A 25,036-nucleotide genomic window follows, 5' to 3' on the forward strand; every position below is an offset into this window, starting at 1 on the left:
TGTACACAACACTAATTACTATTACAACGTAGATTCCGTTTCGTTTTTATTTTTTATCCTACCTTTAGAGATACCAAGTAAAGTCCCGTGGCAAGGGTAAAACTAAATTTGACAGACATTGTAGAAAAAAGCATTCGCTGACAACATAGTCCGCATCTGCTGGACTACTTCCATAGCACGTAATCTACTTACACCTTATTCTGAGCCTCTTGATAAAAGTGTGTTTTAATACTGTAAAGAATACTATGCTTTGCAATATAATAGCTTTCTCTTCATAGGTATGTTCATTTTATAGCGAATTGAAAAACTGGCGCTAAGACACTACATACAGTAGCTTAAAAAAAAGTTCATAAGAATTTTATATCTTCTGAAAATGTCATACTAGTAGTGGACAGTAACATACTAATTATTCATATTTATATGTGAAATTGCTGATAATTTTGTATTGTAATTCATTTTATATTTTGTTATTGTATGATTAGTTTGTATTTTAATTAATTTTTTAGATGCAATAAAAACAGGACGGGAAATCTTTGAATTTCGCGCCATGCTATGACTAGGTGCCTTTAACGCATGCACCAATAATACATTATTATTTACATACTATAAAAAATATATATATCAAATAAATAGTATTAAAGTAAAACATAAAGACCAATACTGACCTAAGTATAACGAATGTAGGACTTTAAAAATTTGCAGTTTTGGTTAAAATGTGATACTAAGATGCATTTTTTTTTAATAATTAAAAAAATATTTATTAAATAACCATAGGTGACTTAACAACAATTATTGTGGACCTATACAGAACCAAGGTAGACCTATCTATTAAAATCATTTTCATTTCAAAAATCTTTCGATGAGGTGCTAAATTTGTGTAGATATAAAAGTGATAATTTGCAATTCCCTTTGGCAATGCGTTTGCCTCTGCTGGGGTTAAAACAACATTGGTAATGGCAACACTACACTACTAAACCAGTGTGCATATTTCATAGTCACCAATTTCCCAAGTTTTATGGATGTATTGTGTTGTGAGGGGTCGCTGAGGTTCGGTCGTCTTTTATGTTTCGTTTGTTGTGCTAAATTGTAAATGATAGTGATTAAAATACTATGTTCGTCACAATAGCCTCGTGGTTTATAAAAAGTTCCTTGTAAATCCGTTTTCTCCTTGAAATTATTATTGTATGTCTATTAATAAAAGAAACTTGATTGTTTTACTTCGTGATTATTATAATATTGTTTTTATTTTAGATCACTCTTAAACTAAGTGTAGCTAAGCTGAGTCGGTTATTAATACCACTAAAAATGAATGACACAGGCTGTATACATTTAAACAATTTTAAAGCTGCGAAAGGCACAAGTCCATATCGGATTGTGCATGCATTTTTTGTTTCGTGTACATCCTTTGAAGCTAGAAGATACAAGGTATTTAAATGATATGCAATTAATGATTTAGCAATGAATTTGCTCAGCTTTTATTGTTTATATATTAATTTTATAGATTCAATGATGTTGTTTGTAATCAGCTGATTTGATAATTTATGCAGCTGTTTTTATATTTCTCTTAAAATGTCTGCCTGCTCGTGTTTATATTTTATTATATTTGAATTTATTTACGTATATATTAAGTTATGCAGTATATTCATTACATTTCATGGGGTTTTTGGCAATAATTGAATATTGAAAGCCCTTCAGTATATATACTAATATAATTAAATATGCTACATTTATTAATTGGCTGTATTTTTTATTGTTTTAAAAATTACCTAACTTCTTTTCTAAACATTTACACTTCTCCCTTATTTTCAATGGTTTCTTGTTTTATAATATTTATTTTGCTTTTGTTAAAGGTACAACAGTTATGGACACCATATTCATCACCATTGTTTATTTACATTCACTTTTTATGTGCTAATGTAACTAGTGAATATATAAGTACAAATTGATAGTTATATTTTGAATAATTAGAAACACTTTCCAATTCATAAATCATAACCTAAGATAAGACAAAACTTAACATAAGACCTTTCAATAATAATGAAGGGCTATTGTTAAAAAAATGTTTTCATAGGATTCTCATTTTCAAATACCTATTTCTATAATCATCAGCAGGAGTATATGCATCATGGTACCCATATGATGCATCATGTATGAACATGATGCCTATAAAATAGATGAAATATTAACAAATAAATTATATAAATAATTAATTTCTTTACAAACAATGATTTGTTATTGAAACATTTACCAATATTGCATGGAAATTTGGACTATTTTGATCAAGCTGAAATCTGTGTGTGCTGCATATTATAGAGACCCCTGAATTAGGTATAAAAATGAATGGATAATGTGGAAGTTTATTACTATAGTTATAACACATTTCATGTATGGAGTCATTAGATACACAAAATCGATTTCGAGAAATCTCCATAGGCTTTTGAAATGAGATTTAAGCAAGAGATTTCAGATTTCAGTCTTATGTTTATATTGTATTCTTGTTCTAGGCTACATCATGTTTGTGTTTTGCTTGTGGTCAGCCAGGACCAAGGATGCATTCTTGTCTTCACTGCATATACTTTGCCTGTTATGCTGGTCACATGCAAGAGCACTCTAAAACCAAAAAACATTTTCTTTATGTCGACTTGAGTTATGGAAATGTGTTTTGTGCGCAGTGCCAAGACTATATATATGACAGAGAACTTACTGAAATTGCAACAACACATAGATTGAAAGAAGCTAAGTAAGTAGATCTTGTTTTTAATAATGTATTTTTGAATATCTTGATACATTTGTGATTATGGGGTGCATAATTTAACATTAATTCCTCCTCCTCAGTCGGTTCCTCACAGTTGAGGATCGTCACCTAACATTCATTAATTTTTACTAATGTTCATTTGGGTGTTAAGTTTTTTTTTTATTATATCACTGTTTATTATTTACTTTCATTAATTTATATCTATATTATAAATCAGAATATGGAAATATTATAAAATCTTACAAATTCCTATCTAATTTGTCCATATATTTTTCAAATCTCTGAACTTTAAACAATAAAAGGTGCAAGCTATAAAAGCTATTATTTAATAGAAAACTAAATGTTAAAACATTGAATCAAACAGGGCGTTAGGGATGAGTGTGCCGTTCACTCCCTGGATACCTAACAATAATGAAGCAATGGCTCTCCGTCGCCTGCGGAAAAGGCGTATGATCGGCCCCCACACAACCATTGGTTTACGAGGTCTACAGAATCTTGGCTCCACTTGCTTCATGAATTGCATCGTTCAAGTAAGTGGTAAAAAATTTGCAATAATGTTCTAGAATAGGAGATAGGTGTATCTATTATTAAGAGATTGTATTAAAAAAAGAAAAGAGCTTTAGAGGAAAATCAAGTAACTTTTTACTTTCATCAATTATTTGGTAAAAGATAAAAGCAAGCTAACAGTTATTTTTTTAAATAAATTTGTCATTAATTGCATGCAATTGTTCCACGAGATTCCAATTTTTTTTCCACTTTTAACTCTAATATAGCCTATATAAGTATATTATAAATTCCACTCAGGGTTGATACCGGTGAGGATATGCATAAAATTTTCTACAACTTGTTACATACTATAAAAACAAGGTTATATAAGGGTAAATAATCTATATAAATAAAAATCAATCGCCAAATGTGTTGTTATGGGTAAAATTATTTTTTCGGCACATTTGATTAAAATCTCCTTTCACGCGATTGAACCACCGGTATCAACGATATGACCATCACTATCCTTTTTGACATTACATAATTAAACCGACATGGTATATTTTACCAGATATCACAGGTTTGTGTTGTTATGTTACGGTCCATATACTTACATTAGATTAGTTCGAAAACCGTTAAAAAAGAAACATGTAACAACTTCTTTTATACCCAATTAACCTCTTACATATTATAAATAGTTTATTATAAAACCAAGCGACACCCTTCATAATCAAGAACGAGTACCCATTTTATTTGTACCTATTTATTTTCTTCGCTATGAATAGCTGAATTAATATAGGTATATTTAAAACACCGGAAACATTCTCGAAAACAAAAAATTATGAGAATTCATGAGGCGTTACGGAGGTCACCGTCCCTCAAAAATTATCTTAATTTCATATGGATAGGATATATATATTTTTAAGTCCCGTGATCCCTACTTGGGTATGGGGCAGATGATATACATCTGCTTCATTGATCGATTTTCTTTATGGACAAGAAGGCTGATCCTTCTGTGTCCTACCAGACCGAGACATTTTTTTTTTGTGCATCCCCACAGGTATCGAACCCAGGAACCCTCGGTTCTACGCTCACGCGTTAACCACTGTGCCAAGGAGGAGGTCTATTTTCTATTATTCTAAATCCAAATTATTTTCAACAAAGAATAATTTGTTATGAACGCCTGCAGACATTTCTTTATAAAGTATATTGTTGTATTATTAAATATTGTTCTTTCGATACGGCGACGTTGAACTGTAACAAGAAATTATATTTATTTCTTAAATATGGGCGTATTGTTGATATGCACTTTATTTATTATTGATAAGATTATCGCATACGTTTTAATATGCGGCTTTAGTAAATTCTAGTAGCAATATGAATTAATCCAAATGCATTATCCCCTTTACAACCTATGTGCAAGTCCTTTCATGCTGGGAATGAAAACAATCAATATATGAATTGCTAATGTCCAAAGATCCTTTGTTTCTCCGAGTTCTGTGTGTTTTTTTTTTGACAATAGAAGCTTGATAATCTCAAAATACCGATTAAATTGTATTTCAGACATTAATCCACACACCCCTGCTAAGAGATTACTTCCTCGGTGAGAAGCATAAGTGCAAAGCGCAGAGTTCCGGGAAATGCCTCGTGTGCGAGGTATCGAAGCTCTTCCAGGTACGTGTCTATAAATATCTTATTGCGATATTGATTTGTACGAGCGTTACAGGCTGTCGGATTGGCCCACTGCATTTTGTGACGTAACTAACTATAAGTACCTTCGTAATAATGCATATTTTATCTGTATGGAGGCAGTGTGACCGCGGCTTAGGTATATTGAATCAAATTTTTAAATTGTTTCCTGTGCAAGTTAAGATAAAAACTATAATATTATATTTAGTAGACTTTTTTTGGTGTTTGACGTCATCATATCTTTTTCTCGTTTTAATTTATTTTCTCTTAAAATATGGGATAAAAAATAGAATAATAAAATTTATATGGTCACAATAGTAACTTAAAGAAACGGTTTTTTTTTCTTTCTTGGAATAAAAAAAATTAAATGTGGTCAGTTAAAAGTAATATTTTTTTACATAATGACATTAAAGGATTAAAATGAGTTAAAATTTGTGTACAAATGAATTCTTTAACACTGTTTGCGGTGCCGTTTAATTAACTACCTGAACGATAGGCAGTCGTATCGTTTACGTTTAATATAATATCGGAGTATCGCTAAATAATAGTTAATTAAACGTCACCGTTTATCAATAGCTTAGGCTATTAATGAAACGGCTGAATTAAAAAATTTGCCGCGAACAGACATGTCAATATCATAATAATATAGAACGTAAGATGTTTGCTATACAAACTATGCTCATTCTTGGTAATGATGTTTTAAAATTAAAACGCGCATCATCACTATGTTCGTATGTTTTTCTTGTAAGTCATATATAGCGCATGTTTATAAACAACGTTAGTATGGTGTGGTCCAACTAAGAAATATTAGGTGCAAATTACGTAGACAATTGATTGAGATAAAAACGCTAAGCACAAAATTAGCTTGTTATTATTACTGAATCATCCGCTTTCAGTAACACATATACACGCTCTACGTTTATGACATGTAAATTGACATAAAAGCGTAATTTGTATGGTTACGTATGAGCTCATTTGTGTATGCCATAAAAGTTGTAACATTCAGTTTGAAATATATGCAAAAGTGGATCATGGAACATATCAATATCATATCTCTTTCGATCGTTTTTTCCCTTCTGGTATGCGTTTACTTAAACTTACACTGGTCAAAGGAGAGCTTTTTCATTTCAACATATTACTCAAATTTTTCTTGAGGACATACTCAAAACTTACTCATGGATAATATTAGAGGATACACAATGAAATATAAAAAATACATGAATTTTTTCTACCATATTATATTTTATTGCATGAATGTAAAAACTCTGTCATCAGTCAGTTAGTGTAGGTCTAACGAACCGTGATATTTAGCCAGTGGAAATCTTTACATAATGACCAATAAAAATAAAAAAAACAAAATAACGACATAAATTGGATGGGTGACCAATGCTTTTTAACATATTTGTACGGAACCCTTCGTGTCGCAAGTCCGACAAGCACTTGATCGATTTCTATTATTAAGACTGACTAGAGTTTTGTATCTAGGAATTCTACTCTGGCGCCAAAACGCCGCTCACCCTGCACCGACTGCTGCATCTAATATGGACGCACGCGCGCCACCTGGCCGGCTACGAACAACAGGATGCACACGAATTCTTCATAGCCACACTTGACGTGCTTCACAGGTGCATAATTTTGCTTATATGAATACATCCTTTTTAAAGATGTTTGCATAAGAGGGAGATATTTGGTTCTAAGTGAATTTTTACATTTTTGGTTTCGAATTGGCTTTGTAAACTTCAATATTGATTTACTGTTTAATCCGAGATACACTCACAATAATAAGTTGTTTATAATTAATCAGATTTTTGTTACATATAAGGAAAATGTTATCTAAAATCAAATCTGTGAATTTGGATTTAATGCACAGCAGTATTCCATTGGACCTTTCTATGAATAAATAATATTGCACCAATATAAAAGCATATGTACCAAATTATATCCATAACAAAGATGTAGTTATCGCTGTAAGCGAAGTTATTGTTGTATATTGTTTAAATAATTAAATGTATTCAAAGTTATAATTAGGTTACGATTGAATGCGTGACAAGATCAACATGTAACATTTATTATTTAACCTTATAAATATAACACATTTTCATCCGCGTAAGTCTGTATCCATTGGAATACCACGATAAAACGTACCAAATATCATTGCAATCGGTTACACATACATATACATCCATCCTCACAAACTTTCGCATTTGTAATATAGTTAAATTAATTTACTTTACTTATAAGACAGGATTACAGAATGAGTTAATAAAATAATAAAAATCAATAACACTTCGTCTTTTATTAAACAATGTTCGAAAACTTCAAAAATAAATAAATTGTTTGTCTATAAAATTTCAGGCATTGCATGAACGGGGTAGAAGATAACGGAGAAAAGAAGGAGAACGGCCGATGTAATTGTATAATCGATCAAATATTCACGGGCGGATTACAGAGCGATGTTGTGTGCACGTCGTGTTCCGGCGTTTCCACAACCATTGACCCGTTCTGGGACATAAGTCTCGACGTCGCCGGCCCTTCTGGGTCCCTCCAGGGCTGCCTGGAACGTTTCACTCGCGCCGAACATCTGGGATCTGCCGCGAAGATCAAATGCTCGAATTGCAGAGCGTATCGGGAGTCCACTAAACAACTCACTTTAGAAACCTTGCCGATAGTGGCCAGCTTCCATCTAAAAAGATTCGAGCATTCGTCGCAAATCGATAGGAAAATATCAACGTTCGTCTCGTTTCCGGACGTGTTGGATATGACGCCGTTCATGTCGTCGCATCGCAGGGCCGTGGACGCCGCCGACAATAACAATGCCCCGGATGGGATTTTCGAAGATAATCGGTATTCGTTGTTCGCTGTGGTGAACCACTTGGGCTCGCTGGACGCGGGGCATTACACGGCGTACGTGAGACAGATGCAAGGGAGCTGGTACAAGTGCGATGATCACATGATCACTAGCGCCTCGCTGAAGGAAGTGTTGGATAGTGAGGGGTGAGTTTATTGCAATAATTTTGATCCCACTTTTGATGTTGTTTTTAATGAATTGTGAATTTGATTATGTGCTTTTATCATTAATGGTCGAGGATTGATGTAGAGATTCTATATTTATTTTTAATATAAATATATGATGGTTTAGCTTATCTATCTGTTAAAATGGCCGAATATAACATCAAATATGCTAAAAAGTGTCCAACAAAGTATCAAGGACGCTGTCAGCAAGTGGTGAAACTGGCCCCTAATATTTTGGACTAGTGAATACTTTTTTCCAAGCTAACTTAATTATCAATCATAGGTCTTTTAACATAATATGTTTGGAAGATATTTAGATTGTATAGTACATGTTCCTATAAAATTTGTCATCACTTCTAACATACCTACTATAAACTGTTACAGGTACCTGCTCTTCTACCACAAAACAGTCCTGGAGTATGATTGCGACGTTTCATAAATTCTAGATAATGAATACATAATGTCCTTATGTGTAATGTAATAAGTATTATGCGTCTTAAATACTAGCCTGTTTTTTCAATATATTTTTTTAGCACTAAATTCATCCAATTGAGTAAAATCTTGATTCATCGTATCAAGAAGAATATTAAAGTCTAAAGCAAATATTCGATAACCACTTTAGTAGGACTGAATTTCACCATGAAATATATATCTATATATATATGCATATGTATTCAAATGAACTTACTTGACGTTTTTATCTTCTTCAAAGTGTTATATATGTTATTAGAACGTAGGAGATAAGTTTCTTAGACCATGCTTTATATTTATGACTAGCGCGAATCAATCACGAATTTGTTAGTTTATAAGCTTTAATGTGTGTATTCACAAGATAAATGTGAACAATATGGACTGAAGAATTCTCAACTAATATTTTAGTTATATATCGCTTTATTGAGCTAGGACGTACTAGTAATTGTTTGCGAAGTAAATCTGTAATCTGTGGTAAGATTTCTTATAAATGTTTTATAATTTTAATTATTGCAATTACAATTTTTCTTTATCGGAATATGTATCATAAAATTCTTTTTCAATTGTTTGTCCCTTCTTCTTGATGAAAAATAAAAAAATAAATAGATTTGTTATATATACTTATGTGCTAAGAATAAGAAGCACATAGTTGGTGTATAAAAGCTATAATTTATTTTCTTATGACTTTGTTTCTATCAATATCTATATGATTTTTTGTGTCCTAAACGTTATATTTCGGATATGTCTAAAATTAAATTATGCAAGTTACAGTTCTCAAATAAAAAGAAATCTTATCACTTATCAAATACATAGAAAAAGACACCGTATTATGATAAAAATAAGTGTTTATGTGTATTTTAATAGACATTGAACAAATGGTCAATCTACCTCGCTGTTTGTTTGCATTTGTTTCCAATTTCTTCGAAAAATAATAAGCGATTTTGTGTTCACGAAAAGGCTACTTTAATTGTACATTATTTGAAATTATGCCTGTACAATCGCTTACGTGTGTAGTTTGTAACTGACCGAACTGACATTAGTTTATTGTGATATTTAATTAATATTTATGATGTGTATTTAGTAGGTAGGTATATCAAATCCTTTTCCTAATAGTGCTTATGAAATAGCTTTGAGACTGGCTGATTGTTTTCATATATTAATTCAACTTAGCATTGCCTCATTAGTAGAACATTCTTTTCAAATAAAATGCACTTTCAACCCAATGAATGGGTCATACTTTATCATAAGACATAGTTAAATATATACATACTTTGATAATAACGGTATATAAAATGTGACGCGCTGAATATTCTTTATGACTTACATCATGTCGTCAGTCCTAATCAATGATAATCAAAGACTAAAACTAATTAGTTTTCGATGAACATGACGTAGTTAATGTGTCAGTAAAACGAAATTCAAATATTATATTACATTGTAACATTTAAATTTCTTAAAAGAATTGATTCCAACATCAGCATAATATCAAAATTCTATAATAACCCACATGCTTTTTTTTTAAGCAAGGAAACATTAAACTATTAATTAGTAGTACCTCTGCATTTAATAAGATTTAATTAGTATAATTACGTAATTCGCGTTCAAAAGAATTGTCTCGTGTAAGGATATTTCTGTAAAAATGTAATCAAATTGTATACAAAATTGTAAATTTAGATATTCAATGTAATTTGAAATCAATTTATCAATACAGGTATTATAGTCATTTTATTAAATTAAAATGTATTCGTGTAATGTTATGATTGGTATAAATCATTGGTGTATTTATTTAATATTATCCTATTGGTTTTAATTATCAACCATCATATATTGTACGTTTAAATACATTTCCATGCATACCCTAGGATATTAATTGTATCAAATAATACATGTAATGTAAGGTTTCCTGGTTAATACTGGTATAATTACTTGTGCATTATTCCTTATAAAATTTCTAAAATTCTATAGCAATTATGTTTTATAAAATCCAAAAATTCCTAAAAAGAATTAATAACCACTATTTACGACTACTGTTTAGTACATAATTAAACTATAAAGATTATGAGTCATGTTAATTTGAAGGAAGAAGATAGTGTTAAGGTCATTCGGCATTACGTTCAGGCATTTGACCCACGGCGTACACAAAGTATTGAGGTTTATTGAACAGTTCTACTATACAACAAGCACTAATTATTATTATACCTGGAACAGAATGGAATGGTGCTATTCCATTGTGATTATAGAAAGTTTAAAAAAAAAGGTGTGAGCGTTAATAATACTTAGAAATATAATGTATGACGTATCTCCATAGCAATAGTGTGAATATTATTAGAGATGTTATTGACATTAAGCAATAGTCATTGATTATACATACGTAGGTAAAAACACAAACATATTTTTATTCTGCTCTATCAAAATCAATATCTTCGGTGCGTTAATCACTATCTGGATCTTGGCGAAAACTACACAATGGTGTCAGACCAAGTTCTATAATATAAAACATGTTCGGTTTATGTACGCAGTTTCTCATGAACCGTGTCAAATATGCCCAATGACCTTTTTATAGTAATACAACATATTTGGAACAATTGGTAGTATAATGAAATAAATGTATTTATGGATGTTAGACTTAGCATGATAATGTTCCCAGTGTATGTATATTAAAAAAAACGATACCTGTATAGAAAGTCATGAAAATAAATTAATTTGATAATTTAATGGTTTTTTTTTATCCCTGAATTTGATTCGAAATTATCAGTGTTAAATCGTGTTAGATTGAATGGAAGAATATTTTCATCCCACCTTTGCACCCCGGTCTCCCTCACATAAATATATATTCTGTGGTTCAGAAATGAAAAAGCTTTTTTGGTACTACACACTTTATTAAAATTTTCATCACAAATGATATAGCTACCATAAAATATACCAAATTCGAGATTTACAGTCCTATCACATTATCAGACCTTTCTTTTCCACTTTTAGTGGCCAACTTTTTATACAACTCCAAAAATATAACAATATTTTACACAATAGACAAATAAATAATAAATATATTGCAACATAGGTATAGATTATGTGACCTTAAATCTTAAATAAATTGTATAACAGATTCTTCGAATGATTTTTAGCGAACAAAATATCATATTTTTAAAACGATTAAAAATAATATGCAGGAATTATTCATTAGTAGTAAGTTTAATTTAATGAGTATTCTTAGCTAACTGCATTATATGTTATGTTTTTTAACTTTCGGATTTAACAATATATTTATGCCAAGTTAACTTTGATTACCAACTACAAATATTATATCGTCGAGAGATCGTCAATTTAAGTAATACATAGTCAAGTTGTGTATCCTGGGTGGAGAAGACAATACAACTATAAATTGAACGCTGTTGCCACAATACTCTCACATGGATAAGTGGTGATCTATCTGGTTTCATCTTTGTACCGATTAATTTGTGCAAAAATTACTTTTTTTCAACTAAATAGTTTTAGAACCCTATTGTGAACTTGCAATGTTTCATTTATTATAGCATTGTCGTATCCAGCCAGTTCATTGGTGTAACCTGCCAAAGGTACGGTTTATTTTAACGTTTTACAAACATTTAATCACTAAGCTAAAACATGACTGAGTGTTACCAGCTACGATTGAGTATATTGTGTATGATTAAATACTGTTAGTTCACATATTTTTATCTACTCATTACAACTAGATTATAATCGCGTCACGATGAAATATACTTGAGTATTAAAATGTAACCCGCTTCAAAACAATTGAACATAGCAACATTTTTTATTATAAGCTGTGGACTATTAAATTGACAAATGGCGACAACTACGTTACGTTTTCGACCAATCACAGTCAAGCTCTTGAACATTGCTAATAGTTATTATTGTTTGTGCCGCGCTTGACTGGTTCGTCGAGCAGATCTTCGAGTTGTTTGACATCGGTGACGGGGAGAGAGCACGCGTATCGGCGGCACACGTACGCCGCCGGGGCGTCGCCCGCCGCACGTATGCGACTGAGCACTGTACGAAATTCATGAAAATGTGTTGTTTTGGAGCATTGGTTAATGATATAAATTTTGTAATTATGCGATCACGGCTATTTAAAATAACAGTACGTATATTATTTACGTATTTTCTTCTGATTGTAGTCTGTTTGGCGAATAATCATCATGGATACAAGCAAGGATAAATATATGTTTATAATGAAACTACATATATTTAAATGTGTAACTTATATCTTACCCCAGTCTCATACTTAAATGGCGGTCATCTTGTGAGAAAATTGATAAATCTAACGTTCACTGTTAGATTTATCTACGAGTATAAATGTTTGTGCCTCGCTAGAATAGCATTTTAACATTTTTTCTGAGATCCTTACACCAAGAATGTTAATGTTCAACTGTAAAAATCCAAAAAGTAACTGTTCGTTTATTAATTAATGAACATAGGTACCTGCAGGCGATTCATTAGCCGGATCGGTGACGGCCAACACACGGCCCGGCAGCAGCCGAGACCTCACCACCCGCACTAGTTCCAGGGTCCGAGGGTCCGAGCTTCGTCCTGATATCAACACCTATGGTGTTAAGAGAGGAAAGAGAAAAAACAACGTAAGGCCAACCGAAAATAAACAGACAAACAAAATATAGAAGAAGAATTGGAAAGATTTTTTTTTTTTGATAAATGCAACTGAAATGTAATGTGAAATGTATGTAAAATTAGGTTAAAGCATTGAGAAAGGTAATATACAATAAAAATGCAAAAATAAATCACAGGTATGAATGAATGAATAAAATATCCTTTATTGCACACTCAGCAACCAAAAAAATAACAAAAAAGAAATAGGAAATGTCGTGCAAAGGGCGGCATTATTGCTCAATAGCAATTTCTTCCAAGCAACGTTGTTTTAGCAATTAATCGATTACAATTTACAACAAATACTAAAAAGTATCTAATATAACCAATGTCTTTTGTAAAATTAAAAATAAAAATTTAAACATTGGTGATCAAATCAATTGATTTTTATCTCTTGTATGAAATCGAAAGTAATGACGAGTCGCAAAGTGTCTGTGCAAAATAAAAACACGCTAAACATGTTATTGGAACGAGATAATTTGCAAGTTCTCTTGCATTGACATATTCTTCTATTTATACCTGAGTCGGCGAATCATTGTACAACATGAGCGCTGAAATCATTTCGGGCAACGCATTGGGAGCATCTTGCATTCGTTTAGCGAACGCTTGCAATATCTTCTTGGCCATATCCCTCTCCTTATCCCCTCCTTCGGGCGCGGGAGTTTTGTCCGCGTGAGCCGCGAGGCGCAGCAAGTTCTGACAGGCCACGCTGTTGCCGGCCGGCTCGGCACAGTCTTGGTCTGAAATTTGTTTTATGCCTTGTCAATATATGTGAAATATAATGAAAGTTGGGATGATAAATACCATGTTTATATCTGATATTATGAGTGCGTTCATTTATATTACGTATAGCAGTTTGAAAAAATCAAATTAGAAAGAAATAATTTACAAGTTTATCTATAAACTACAGACTTTTTAAACAAAAATAAAAATTACCTTCTTTTAGTCTAACAACAACGGTTTTATCTGTCTCACAGCATGTGAAATAGCCACCGACGTCATGATCCCAAAACAGCTCATCCTGTTTCGCCTGCAACTCCCTGGCCCACTGGAGCCACTGCTGGTCTAGAGACGCTTCATGTAAGTCGATCAAGCCGCGTATCAGAAATGCGTAGTCATCCAATAGTCCCATTATCGGCTCATCTCTAAAAATATAATGGTGTAATTAATGGTTATTTAAAGAAATGAGATTAGTGAAACCTCTACGCAATAATTCATTATATTGACACAGACTATGCAAAACTTTTGAACTTTTTGTACTAAAAAATAACCATGGAGATTGCCTTTAATAATCCATATTTTATCTATATAAATAGCTGGCAATACTTCTTATCTTTATTATGTAATAGAAATAAGGAATATAAAAAAAAGTTCATATATTATGGGACTACTAGAGAGGATGGTTGTAGTAATAATTTGGTACCTACCCATGAACAATACTTCCATCATCAGCTTTATAGCTAGAGTGTATAAGAGTCCCCGTCTCCGAGTCATACAAGTACTTTTTTATGAACTTAGCAGTGTTTATAGCATCTTCTACATATTTCTTTTCCTCTAAGCACTGACCAGCATGTGCTAAGCCAGCAATCATTAACCCATTCCATGAGCATAGTATTTTTGTATCCAAGTGTGGCCTTGGTCTACTTTGCTGGTATTTGAATAATATTTCTTTACATTCATTTATAACTTCTTTAAATTGTTCTTTTGTGAGACCAAACTTTTCAATTGCTTCTTCTTCAGTTCCATAAATTATGAACACATTTTTATTTTGCAGTTCACCCTTATGTGAGTATTCAATCGGTATATTACCACTTTCGTCAACATTATAATAGTCGCAGAAAATGTCTAAATAAGAATGGGATCCAATTTTTTTATCATTCAACAAACTTTTTAATTCCTTGAATTCCCACACATAGAATGCTCCTTCAAATTTTTCTGGCGCTCCATAGTAGGGATATGAATCAGCATCTTCGGCACTATAATAGCCCCCATATTCGTGTCTCAAGTCTCTATTGACATACTTAATAATATCGTGAACAACATCTGCAAAGTATTCATCTTTAGTTGCCAAGTATGCGTCAGAGTAAGTGCTCACCAATTGTGCTTGATCATACAACATTTTTTCAAAATGTGGCAAGTGCCAATGACCATCAGTTGAATAGCGAGCAAAGCCACTGGAAATATGGTCATGTATACCACCTTTAGCCATTTTGGTTAATGAATGAAGAACCATATCTAAACACTGTTTTCCCTTGGAATCATTCTTGTCTCTGGCATAAAAATGGAAGAGAAAATTGAAAGCAGGTACTTGAGGAAATTTAGGGGATGTTCCAAAGCCTCCAAAGTCTGGTTCATACATGGACATATATTTCTCAACACATTTTAACCAAGTTACTTCGCCAGGCACTGCTGATGAGTTTCTGCTTAGCTTTGATGCCTTTTCAATATGGTCTATGACTCTATCACCAATGGATAAGAGCCTTTGTGGATTGGTTCTCCAATGCTCAGCAATTTCCTGAATAATTGTTTTAAATCCTTTAAATCCCCATCTGTCTTCGGGAGGATAGTAAGTCCCCCCTTGGACAGGTTTCAGATCAGATGTGAGAAACAAATTCATAGGCCATCCACCACATCCAGATGTAGCCATTATAAAGATCATATAAACTCGATCAATATCTGGTCTTTCTTCACGGTCCAGCTTAATGCAAATGAAATTATCATTCAAAATGTTTGCAATCTCTTCATTTTCAAAAGATTCTCTTTCCATTACGTGGCACCAGTGGCATGTGGAATATCCGACAGAAAGAAATATTAGCTTCTTCTCTTCTTTTGCTTTATCAATCGCCTCTTGTCCCCAAGGGTACCAATTAACGGGGTTATGGGCATGCTGCAGAAGATATGGGGACTTTTCATGAATTAATTTGTTGGTAAATTTTGGTTTCTCACCTGAAGCACCATCTGTACTAGAAGCAGCCATTCTTATTATATTTTCACTTATGTTTCGTATATTTTGAGGTGAATTTGATTGTTGAGTGTTGCAAAATGCAGAAGCCCTGAAAGATTTTAGAATTCCCAGATGTTATTATTTTCTCATGCACAGATTTATATTTTTATGTATTATTTAGTCCATAAACAATGAAACACATAGATAAGTTATATAACAACCATGTTAGATAACTACCATTACTCAATCTTAGGAAAGTATTTTCAAGTAAGAATTGCAAGAAGCAAAGTATCAAAGATTAACATCTTTAGCAAGTTTTATATGTGAGGCTCACCAAATAGACAAGTTCTTGATTAATTTTTAGTCTTCTTTTCTATTCTTCAAAAATTTCTCATTTATAAAATTCTTGTTTATTGCAATAAATTTTTTATAATAAAAAAACCAGAGGGACAAGGTTTTGAGAATAGAAAATATTCAATTCCAATATAAATATATATTTTTTTATAATTATATACCTTCACATATTTGACAAAAATTTTAAAACACAGACTATGTATTATATTCTGTCATATAATCAGATATTTTTAAATCCAATAATGGCTAAGTTGTAAACAAAAAGGTATAATAAAAAGTAATTTAATTGTTATTATTTTATTGTATACAGCAAATTTTTAGATTATTACCTCGACAATAAATCTGTGTTAATATTCACATATTACAAACAAGGTCAAAGTATGATAATTTAGTAAACAAAACCAAACACTGTGATATATACATACATACGCGACTATATATATATTGATTTTCATATATTTAGAATGCATTAGTCATGTCTTTAATTACATCTAGACTACAAATAAGATACAGAAAGTATATTAGTTAAAAAGTATATAGGTTTTATATGCATAACTACGAAGTGTCTCATATTACCTAACGCTCCAACAAAAATCCCTTTGGTTACACACAGGATTTGTAGTGAATACTTCTTTAGTATTTGTATTTAAATTTAAATTCTTCAATTTACCATCGTTTGAGGACAACCGTCGCAACAACAAAACTGCGCGACTATTTGGCATAATTTGGATATAAACTATTTTACTAATAAACACATAAATTTAATCAAGCACTTGTTTTCTATTTTGAATGAAGAATAATATTTTGATAGGTATGGATTTTGCGTTTAAAGATTGACAATTAATCGTCAAACATGTGTCAAGTGTCAAAATAATTTCGTTATACGCAAAATTATAAACATAAACCACTTTGAAACATATTCTGATACGATGTGACTATTATTTTTATTTACTTATTAGGGAACCAAATATAACTTAAAGGAATACTTATTCTTATTCTCTTCCTTCCTTATTTAAGCTTTTATATATAACGTTCTCTTAACGTATTACCAATTGTATCAATTTTTAACTAGTATTCTAGTCATATTATTTAATATACATCAGATTATCATTATTTGTTCTATGTAAATACACAAAATTAAATAGCTAAATTTTGCAATAAAACTGATTGCAGAAGTTAAATAGTAGTAAGTAAAAGCTTAAAGTGAATTGATGTATCTACAGAATAAAATATACTTATTACTTTTAACTGCACCACTTTAACAAATTTTTCAAATTTCCTTCGTGACAGCAGAACGTTAAGTTATAGTTTGGCTGCTATAGCATGCTTTGCTTTTTACAGGAGACTCCCTTCCATAAGTCAAGTCGCCAAGTCATACCTTCGTGACTTGAGTTGTCGTAGCCACCGCAAATTAAATCATCACACTGCATATTTTGACATTTCATGGTAACTGATTAAAAGTCAATAATGTTACACTGTATTGTTCGTCAATATGACATTAATAATATCCTTTATAGTAATTCTATTTACTAATTACCATGTTTTTAAAGTCTAAATCCTGATACTATTAAATGCACATGTTGCCGAAATGGCGATATGCTCATCTAAAGTAACAGGCGCCTTTATGCATATAAATTTAAGAAAATTGTAATATTAAACGTAAAAAGGAAACAGTTAATTACTATTTTATTTCAATTTTTATAATTGCATACAAACGTACATATATACAGCTTATTGATTTGTACGCGAATGGCGAAAATTAACGCGACATGAAGGGATAAAAGTGCGGGGCAGCAACTCCAACAGAGTACATTTCAATGTTACTAAATAATATAATATAATCCACTAGGCCCTCTTCCCGGATCCGCCCGGATATCAAGATCCCTGTTTTATCCCAAGCGCATATGAGATAATTGGGATTAAAAGTATCCTATCACCCAAGTCAGGTACTGCCTGTATACTAAATTTCATCGAAATCCGTTCAGTAGTTTCAGCGTGATTGACGGACAAACATCCAAACAAACAAACTCCACATTTATTATATTAGTGTGATTGAAAAATGATAATAGCCAAATAGATACTTCAAATATGCTGTATGTAGTAAGCACGATGTATTTCTACATTCGATTTCATTTCGAGATTTCGAGATTCATAAATGGCTGAACTCGAATGGATGTAACATGGTATAGAGATAACTTAAAACTGTAAAAGTCGTAGAATTAAATCTTTGGTAAAGTTAGTATTTGAATGCCATTTTACAAATTTCGTATTCGTTATGTTTAGTTTTGTTGTGATTTTCAATATGTTATGGTATACGTACAACATGTTGAGAAAAAATAAATAATATAGAAATTGCATATTACAATGTGATAACTTGATTTTGTCAAATTTTATCCTATAGCCTGCAGAATTTCACAAATACTAGCTAAATAACTAAAGTACTAGGTAATAATAATCAATTTAAAGCGATGAGAACCATATTGATAGATATACCAATATCCTGTGTACAGAATCAATACCCCCCTTGTTGTGCGTATAATTTATATAATTTTTCATATAAAAATAAATAGTTTTGATACTTAATGGATGGAATTCGTACCGATAGATCTTTAAATATTTTTGAATGACTGGGTTAGCATTTTTCTCAAAATATTCATATAGATAAAGTTAATTGAAATGTAACGATTTTGCATAAGTTTTTTCAATATATAATTTATCATGACACTTAAATTCTAATAGAACAAAAAAAAAGAATTGAAGCCCAGACTATACTAAAGAATACTTACAATTCGATGCAGCCTGTTGCTTTTTACGGCATCATTTGTGCATTATTTATATACTCAACCACATCTTTACATTTTGAGCTTCCGTTGATCGCAGCTTTTGTATTCTCACCGTTTTTATATGTAAGGTAAAAATTAACCGGGAGAGAAGAGGGCCTCACAGGAGATACAAAATGCAATATTTGCGATGCACCCTCCCGTTGAGAAGACAACGCATGCGCCAAGATCTGGACGCCATCCTCACTTTCACTGGAACACAGTGTGTTTTGACGTATACTGCATGTTCACGAGGTTTAATGAGTTCTTGACACGAAATGTCGTGTAACAAAATTTCGGGAATGAAATACTGTGTAAATTACCCCTTATGATAGTGACGTAATAGATTAAGAACTGGGTGAGTGATTTGAACTATAATTAAATAAGTTATAGGTTACGGTCGTAATGTAAACAGATACCGAAGACAACAATGATATTAAACAAATATTTACTGTCTAATGATAACTGACGCTTCGCAAAAATTATACATGAATATTTTCTACGTCTCAACTATTTAGGTCACCTTGACTAATTTCGATTAAAATGGTTAATCATCTGTAAACCCGCAATCAACTATGCTGGCATTTTAGTTAAAACTTTAATGTTATTTAGAGGGCGTCGAATATGAGCAAAAAATATAAGACGATTAGATGAGCTTTTGTTATCAAGTAGTGATTACGGTAGCGTTTTTCATCACTCGCACGTGTTAAAGTGCATATCGCCGTGAATGAAACTGCGACACGTTGCCATGGAAACGGGCTGAGGGTTGAAGCCCTTCGGGTAGCTGTGCCTTCTGATTTCCCCTCAAGAAAAATGCGTAATAGCTAGTTTTAAATCAAGAACTGATGCCTAACTTAAGAAATAAATATGATTCTATTCTAATTCACGCGTCACGAGCTAACTCGATACTTTTTATCTTAATAAGGGAAGTATGTGCTTATCTCTATCTAAAAATTTTTTTAGATTATTTAGTTATGACCAAACATGCTTTTATTTATCTGAATTTAACACAGATGGGGATATTTGTGCTCGTATGGTTTGATTAGTAAATATTCGAAGCTACTAATCATTTATTCAAAAATATATATGTAAAAAAAATTCTCACTATATAAGTTGTTAAAATAAACAATATTATTGAATTTCAGACCTTCATTAATAGAATCATATGAGTATAGTAATTGTCTGATAAATTTCTATTTCGTTGAAATTGTATTAAATTATATTGATTTAAATTAATATTCTTTCAAATTAATATTGATATAAAATGGTATAATGGAGTTGATATTTATTGATTTCAATGATTTTCTCAATTGGATTAAATTTTATAGATTGTCCTACTAATAAATGCGAAAGTTTGTAAGAATGAAATTTTGTACATAGTCAGCTGGACAATTGGAATAACATATAGGCAATTTTTTATCCCGATATCCCTACGATACCTAGGATACGACCTTACGCGGGTGAAACCGCGGGGCGCAGCTAGTACTTTATAATATTAACGAGCTGCTTTATTAGCACTTATAACATCATGATCTTTCAAAACACGTTTCAAGTAAAAAGCCACACAACATGATAGTAATCATTTTGTTCCAGGTGCCAACTAGATTAATTATTAATCACGTGCCTTATGATCTTCCCATATTTCTTTATTATTTGGAAACTGTCCATAGCAAATTTATCAGTCCCATTATTCTGTCCAATCACCTTTTACAATTGTTGACATGAATGCCTAATGTAACGCTAAGAGGGAACGGCATAGTGGTGTGGATGGTGTTGCAAAGATGTCTATTTGGGTGGGCAGTGGCGGCGGCGGGAATGAGATCCGCGGTCCACCACCAGCCACTGTCCTTTCTACTAACACTTCTATGGAGTCTGGTATCGAAGCTGGAGTTCTGCCAACCGTCACGGGCTCGCTGGCGTCGGCGAGAGACTCCTTGGGATCCCTGTCCAGGGCTGCTGAACACTTGTACGACACTGACCATACCGATCTTGGAAGCGAGCTTGATGAAGCTGAAATACGACGGGAGTTGATGCATGATGTAAGCCTGTTTTTTATTAAAAAAATGACTTACAACTCATTCAATATTTCTATACTTAATTACCTACTGTATAATTATGAAACAATTTATACGTAAAAATTGTATTGATTTTTCCTGGGTTTAATTGACAATTACCAACGAATAATAAATGTATCTTGTTTCCGTCTGGATCAATTAATTTACTATTTATAAAACATTCAAAGTTTTCTTGTTTCAGAAATGGCGTCTTCTTTTTGATAAGGTTAGTTAAAATATATATTACCTATATTCTCATTACTAGAAACAGAAAAGAAATAGAAATTGTGATAATACTTACTACAAGTATGCAATGCAGTTGTATCCACAATTAAAAATATCTTACAAGTAATTCATTTTATTTAATTTATATAAATATTCAATCTTAGTACCTTTTTCACAGTAAAATTATTAAGGTATGAGTTATGTTTTATACAATTCGACTACTTTAGAATCTTTGCACATGTTGTCTACGAATACATCAAAAGTGACTTTTACGACATTGAAACAAATTTCCAGAAATCCTTATGTTGAGTTGATTAAAATGTACAGGAGCAAGTTAGAAAAAAGTTTTATAAGCAGATAAAAGTGTGTCGGTAGCGCCGCAGATCAAACGGTGTGTCGTCACGTAGAAAACATTGAGATAATGCCACTGCACAGATAGGGCGCTTAATATTTTTTTGTCATCTCCTTTTTGGAAATGGACGAAATTATTACAACAATATTATACACATAATAATGCAAACTCTCGGAACGGTGGGTGATTATGACGTTACGGATGCTCTGTTGAAATCTCAATTTTGTTTTTGTACGTGACCATGTCGAATGTTGGAGGTGTGAATTTTATACTAATGTTTTGTTTATTATCTTCTTGTGCAGTTCGATCCTGAGGGTTTTGGGGAGATTCCTTGGCCAGATTTCCTGCAAACACTTCAGCATCCCGATTTTATAGCACAAGTGCCTCATCACAAGCGTGAGGTAAATTCGCATTGAAATGTTTACGTTTCGAATTGTTAAGTCCTTATATTCATTGTAATGCTATTGTCATATTGTATTTTATTAATTTTGATTGATTAAGATTTTTCCTGAACTTAAAAGTACAACTGTAAATTTATCTTAGATACAAAGTTAGATTAGAACCTTAATTATAAAAAAAAAATCTATTTATAATGTATATTTCCTCCATTTCGTTTCTATTAATAATTAATCGATGATATACTCACATCCATTACATCATAATTTATTGTAGATAGACTTAGTAGATACAATGGACAGTATTAACAAAAATAATATCTTCTTCAGATACTTCTAGATAAAGCCCGAAGTTCCAGCAGCCCCGCAATAACATTTCAAGAGTTTGTTAATGTGGTAAGTTTTAGTGAACTTTTGTCATATTTAGAGAAAATTATTCAGTGATTGCAGGAAGAACTGTTTTGCATGTACAAAATTTTAAATACGAAAAAATTTAAATGCGAATTTTTGCTATTTAAACTGAGTATTTGATATATATCAAATACTTATAAAAATAATAAATAATATTAAACAATACTATTACACTAATTTAATATGTGTAAATAATGAAACATTATAAAGAAAGTAAATTATAACATCGATTCTACATTTCCTTCAATATGCTATTTTGTATATCATTCAATATATGCATTTGTAGTTGGTTTTTTGTTATTATAATTTAATACAATCAGGTTATTTTGAAAATTTAATTTAATTCAAACTAATTTTTGCAATTGGTATTAGCGGGCCGATTACTAGTCTTATCTTTGAAAGTTGTAAGTTAATCTTAACCTTATCATCAAATATATAGGGGGGCGGTATCGTTTAGTCCTGATGTACATATAGGTAATATCGCTGTGGCGCTCCCCGTTTCCAAAGTACAACACAACTAAATTAAGATGCAACACCGATTACACTCAAAGAGCCCCGTTTCGAAATGGACCCAAGTCATAAAACCCAGCTCCACAAAAACAAGTTCTATTACAAGTAGTAAGAGCACACGGGATCTTTGCTAAAAGAAAAAGTTTTCTAAATAAACTTGACTTCGGAAAGGACCCACATTCTTATCGTTTCTGTCTGTCGCCTCGAAACTCGATAAAGTCCAATTCGATTTATTAGGTGGACATTTATTTTTGTGTGGTTAAATATATTATCTTAAATGCGTATTAACATTGAGCACGACCGTTTATTATTGTTTTGTTCCGTACTGTTTCACATTTTGTTATTTTTGATTTGATATAAATATATACATACTGCTCTTTACTTAATTTTTATACATTGTATATGGAAGAAAAAAGAATAAGCTAACACAAGAAGCGCCAATTTTTTAAAATAAACTCTTCTGTTTTATTTGTATTCGCGTTGTAATATACGGTTATTAGACATCTTAATAAAAAATACATTAAGATTAAATCATTAGTGCTTTGGTTTAAAGATTTAAAACAACGATACGATCTCATTAAACCTAATACATCACTTTAATGTCAAACGAAAGGTTATCCCCTAATTCATTATAAAAAAGGCATATGAAAACGAAAATTTGCATGAAGAATCTTAAGAAGCACTTAATTAAGTCAACCAAATGTGGTGCCATGAATTATTCGCTGTCCTAAGAATTTTAAGATGAAGTTATTTCTTGAAAGGGTATATTTTTTGTTGAACTTTAATTATAAAATATTGTTATATATTATATACAGTATATAATAGATTTAAATGGATATTACTTATTTGTCTAATACAAGCAAATTAGCAATTATTAGTAATATTTGGATTAAGTAATTTAATATCGCGTTGAAAACCACAATATTAATTTTCAGCTGCATGAATTATTCATACGCTTGTATTCAATATTTCATAACGTTTTTTTTCTTCCTCGTCGAGATCGGCTCAAGCGAATGTTGATTTTAACAGCGCAGAGGCTTCAAAAATGTTTCGCGTACAATTGTGTAGATAATCGTAAATCAAAATTAAATTCGAAGTATAAAGAGACAACGAGGGACAGTGTTGGATCGTGGGCGTCCATGATGCGGCATTCTTATGCTAATCCGGGCGAACCACATTCGAATGGGGTGGGCCAAATTGTTATTTATATTGTCACCTCCAGGCTTTTTTTGTTCACTATACTTCTGGACTAAATTATCGTCTGACTTCATTCCCATAAATATACACTCGTAATGCAAACATGATCACTTCATCTTGTTACCAACATTTTTACGCTTCAAATTATCGAACCTAGAAATATGAGCTTGTTAATTTGTTTTAATTTTTTTGGTACTGAATGTTAAAAAGTTGTTTTATTCTAACTATGATATGAAGGTACATCTCCTCTTATCACGGTGATAGGACAAGGCGGAATAAAGTTCATGATGAAAGAAAAACATGTTCTTCTCGTATGTTGAAGAGATCAATACACATCTGAAGTAATTTGATGGGAATGCATATTTAGGTTATATGTTATTCCTTTCCATTACACACAATAGATATGTGATTTTTTTTTTCTTCGTGTTCTTAATGTAGGGCAATAAATAAATGATAAATGACAATACAATGACGAAATGAAAGCTTTTAGGGAAATCGTATCTGCTTGACATGGAAGTAATTTCCTGGCAGGAAATTAGTTCACGCTGTTACGATATGCAGTGCGAGGAACTATTATTTATTTAAATATATATGCGCGTGGAAAATATGTGTGGAATGGAAGCAACTAAGTATTTACCTGTCTCGTGGCACAAAAAACTTTTGAGAGACGCCGCGGACCCTTAATCAATTTATGGGGCGCTAACTGGTACACAGAAAATGT

The 25,036-nt window shown here is 31.8% G+C and overlaps 3 protein-coding genes across 6 annotated transcripts; 2 read left to right on the plus strand and 1 right to left on the minus strand.

Moving 5' to 3' along the window:
- The first annotated feature begins 1,010 nt into the window (after positions 1–1,010).
- LOC119832591 (ubiquitin carboxyl-terminal hydrolase nonstop) lies at positions 1,011–8,989 on the plus strand. Of its 2 annotated transcripts, none has more exons than XM_038356268.1 (8): positions 1,011–1,047; positions 1,252–1,425; positions 2,505–2,740; positions 3,120–3,285; positions 4,805–4,915; positions 6,416–6,555; positions 7,286–7,924; positions 8,327–8,989. In XM_038356268.1, exons 2-8 carry the CDS (start codon positions 1,306–1,308, stop codon positions 8,379–8,381), a joined length of 1,467 nt encoding a protein of 488 aa, XP_038212196.1. In that variant the 5' UTR covers positions 1,011–1,047; positions 1,252–1,305; the 3' UTR covers positions 8,382–8,989. The 2 variants fall into 2 exon arrangements, with proteins under 2 accessions (XP_038212196.1, XP_038212195.1); XM_038356267.1 differs by having other exon boundaries at positions 1,028–1,182.
- A 2,290-nt stretch (positions 8,990–11,279) lies between these two features.
- On the minus strand, positions 11,280–19,286 carry LOC119832376 (spermatogenesis-associated protein 20). 3 transcript variants are annotated; one of them, XM_038356046.1, is made up of 6 exons: positions 19,139–19,286; positions 14,482–16,107; positions 13,991–14,199; positions 13,574–13,794; positions 12,875–12,995; positions 11,280–12,442 (listed from the first exon to the last, which is right to left on the minus strand). In XM_038356046.1, exons 2-6 carry the CDS (start codon positions 16,029–16,031, stop codon positions 12,294–12,296), a joined length of 2,250 nt encoding a protein of 749 aa, XP_038211974.1. In that variant the 5' UTR covers positions 16,032–16,107; positions 19,139–19,286; the 3' UTR covers positions 11,280–12,293. The 3 variants fall into 3 exon arrangements, with proteins under 3 accessions (XP_038211974.1, XP_038211973.1, XP_038211975.1); XM_038356045.1 differs by lacking the exon at positions 19,139–19,286 and adding an exon at positions 16,929–17,169; XM_038356047.1 differs by lacking the exon at positions 19,139–19,286 and adding an exon at positions 16,682–16,746.
- Positions 19,287–20,769: 1,483 nt separating this feature from the next.
- LOC119832494 lies at positions 20,770–24,371 on the plus strand. Its single transcript, XM_038356159.1, has 5 exons — positions 20,770–21,210; positions 21,428–21,451; positions 22,105–22,203; positions 22,528–22,593; positions 24,216–24,371. Exons 1-5 carry the CDS (start codon positions 20,953–20,955, stop codon positions 24,369–24,371), a joined length of 603 nt encoding a protein of 200 aa, XP_038212087.1. The 5' UTR covers positions 20,770–20,952.
- The last annotated feature ends 665 nt before the right edge of the window (positions 24,372–25,036 follow it).

This window comes from Zerene cesonia, chromosome 15, assembly GCF_012273895.1.
Source record: "Zerene cesonia ecotype Mississippi chromosome 15, Zerene_cesonia_1.1, whole genome shotgun sequence".
Classification (NCBI taxonomy): Eukaryota; Metazoa; Arthropoda; class Insecta; order Lepidoptera; family Pieridae; genus Zerene; species Zerene cesonia.

What these genes read in the sequence shown, in the direction of transcription:
- LOC119832591 (XM_038356268.1), top strand. Translation starts at nt 1,306, where the DNA reads ATGAATGACACAGGCTGTATACATTTAAACAATTTTAAAGCTGCGAAA. An exon ending in TTGAAGCTAGAAGATACAAG is followed by an intron (nt 1,426 to 2,504) that starts GTATTTAAATGA and finishes TTCTTGTTCTAG; the next exon opens with GCTACATCATGTTTGTGTTT. An exon ending in CATAGATTGAAAGAAGCTAA is followed by an intron (nt 2,741 to 3,119) that starts GTAAGTAGATCT and finishes TGAATCAAACAG; the next exon opens with GGCGTTAGGGATGAGTGTGC.
- LOC119832494 (XM_038356159.1), top strand. Translation starts at nt 20,953, where the DNA reads ATGTCTATTTGGGTGGGCAGTGGCGGCGGCGGGAATGAGATCCGCGGT. An exon ending in TGCCTCATCACAAGCGTGAG is followed by an intron (nt 22,204 to 22,527) that starts GTAAATTCGCAT and finishes TATCTTCTTCAG; the next exon opens with ATACTTCTAGATAAAGCCCG. An exon ending in TTCAAGAGTTTGTTAATGTG is followed by an intron (nt 22,594 to 24,215) that starts GTAAGTTTTAGT and finishes TTAAATTCGAAG; the next exon opens with TATAAAGAGACAACGAGGGA.
- LOC119832376 (XM_038356045.1), bottom strand. Translation starts at nt 17,074, where the DNA reads ATGCCAAATAGTCGCGCAGTTTTGTTGTTGCGACGGTTGTCCTCAAAC. An exon ending in TGTTGTTAGACTAAAAGAAG is followed by an intron (nt 13,795 to 13,990) that starts GTAATTTTTATT and finishes AACAAATTTCAG; the next exon opens with ACCAAGACTGTGCCGAGCCG. An exon ending in ACAATGATTCGCCGACTCAG is followed by an intron (nt 12,996 to 13,573) that starts GTATAAATAGAA and finishes TTAACACCATAG; the next exon opens with GTGTTGATATCAGGACGAAG.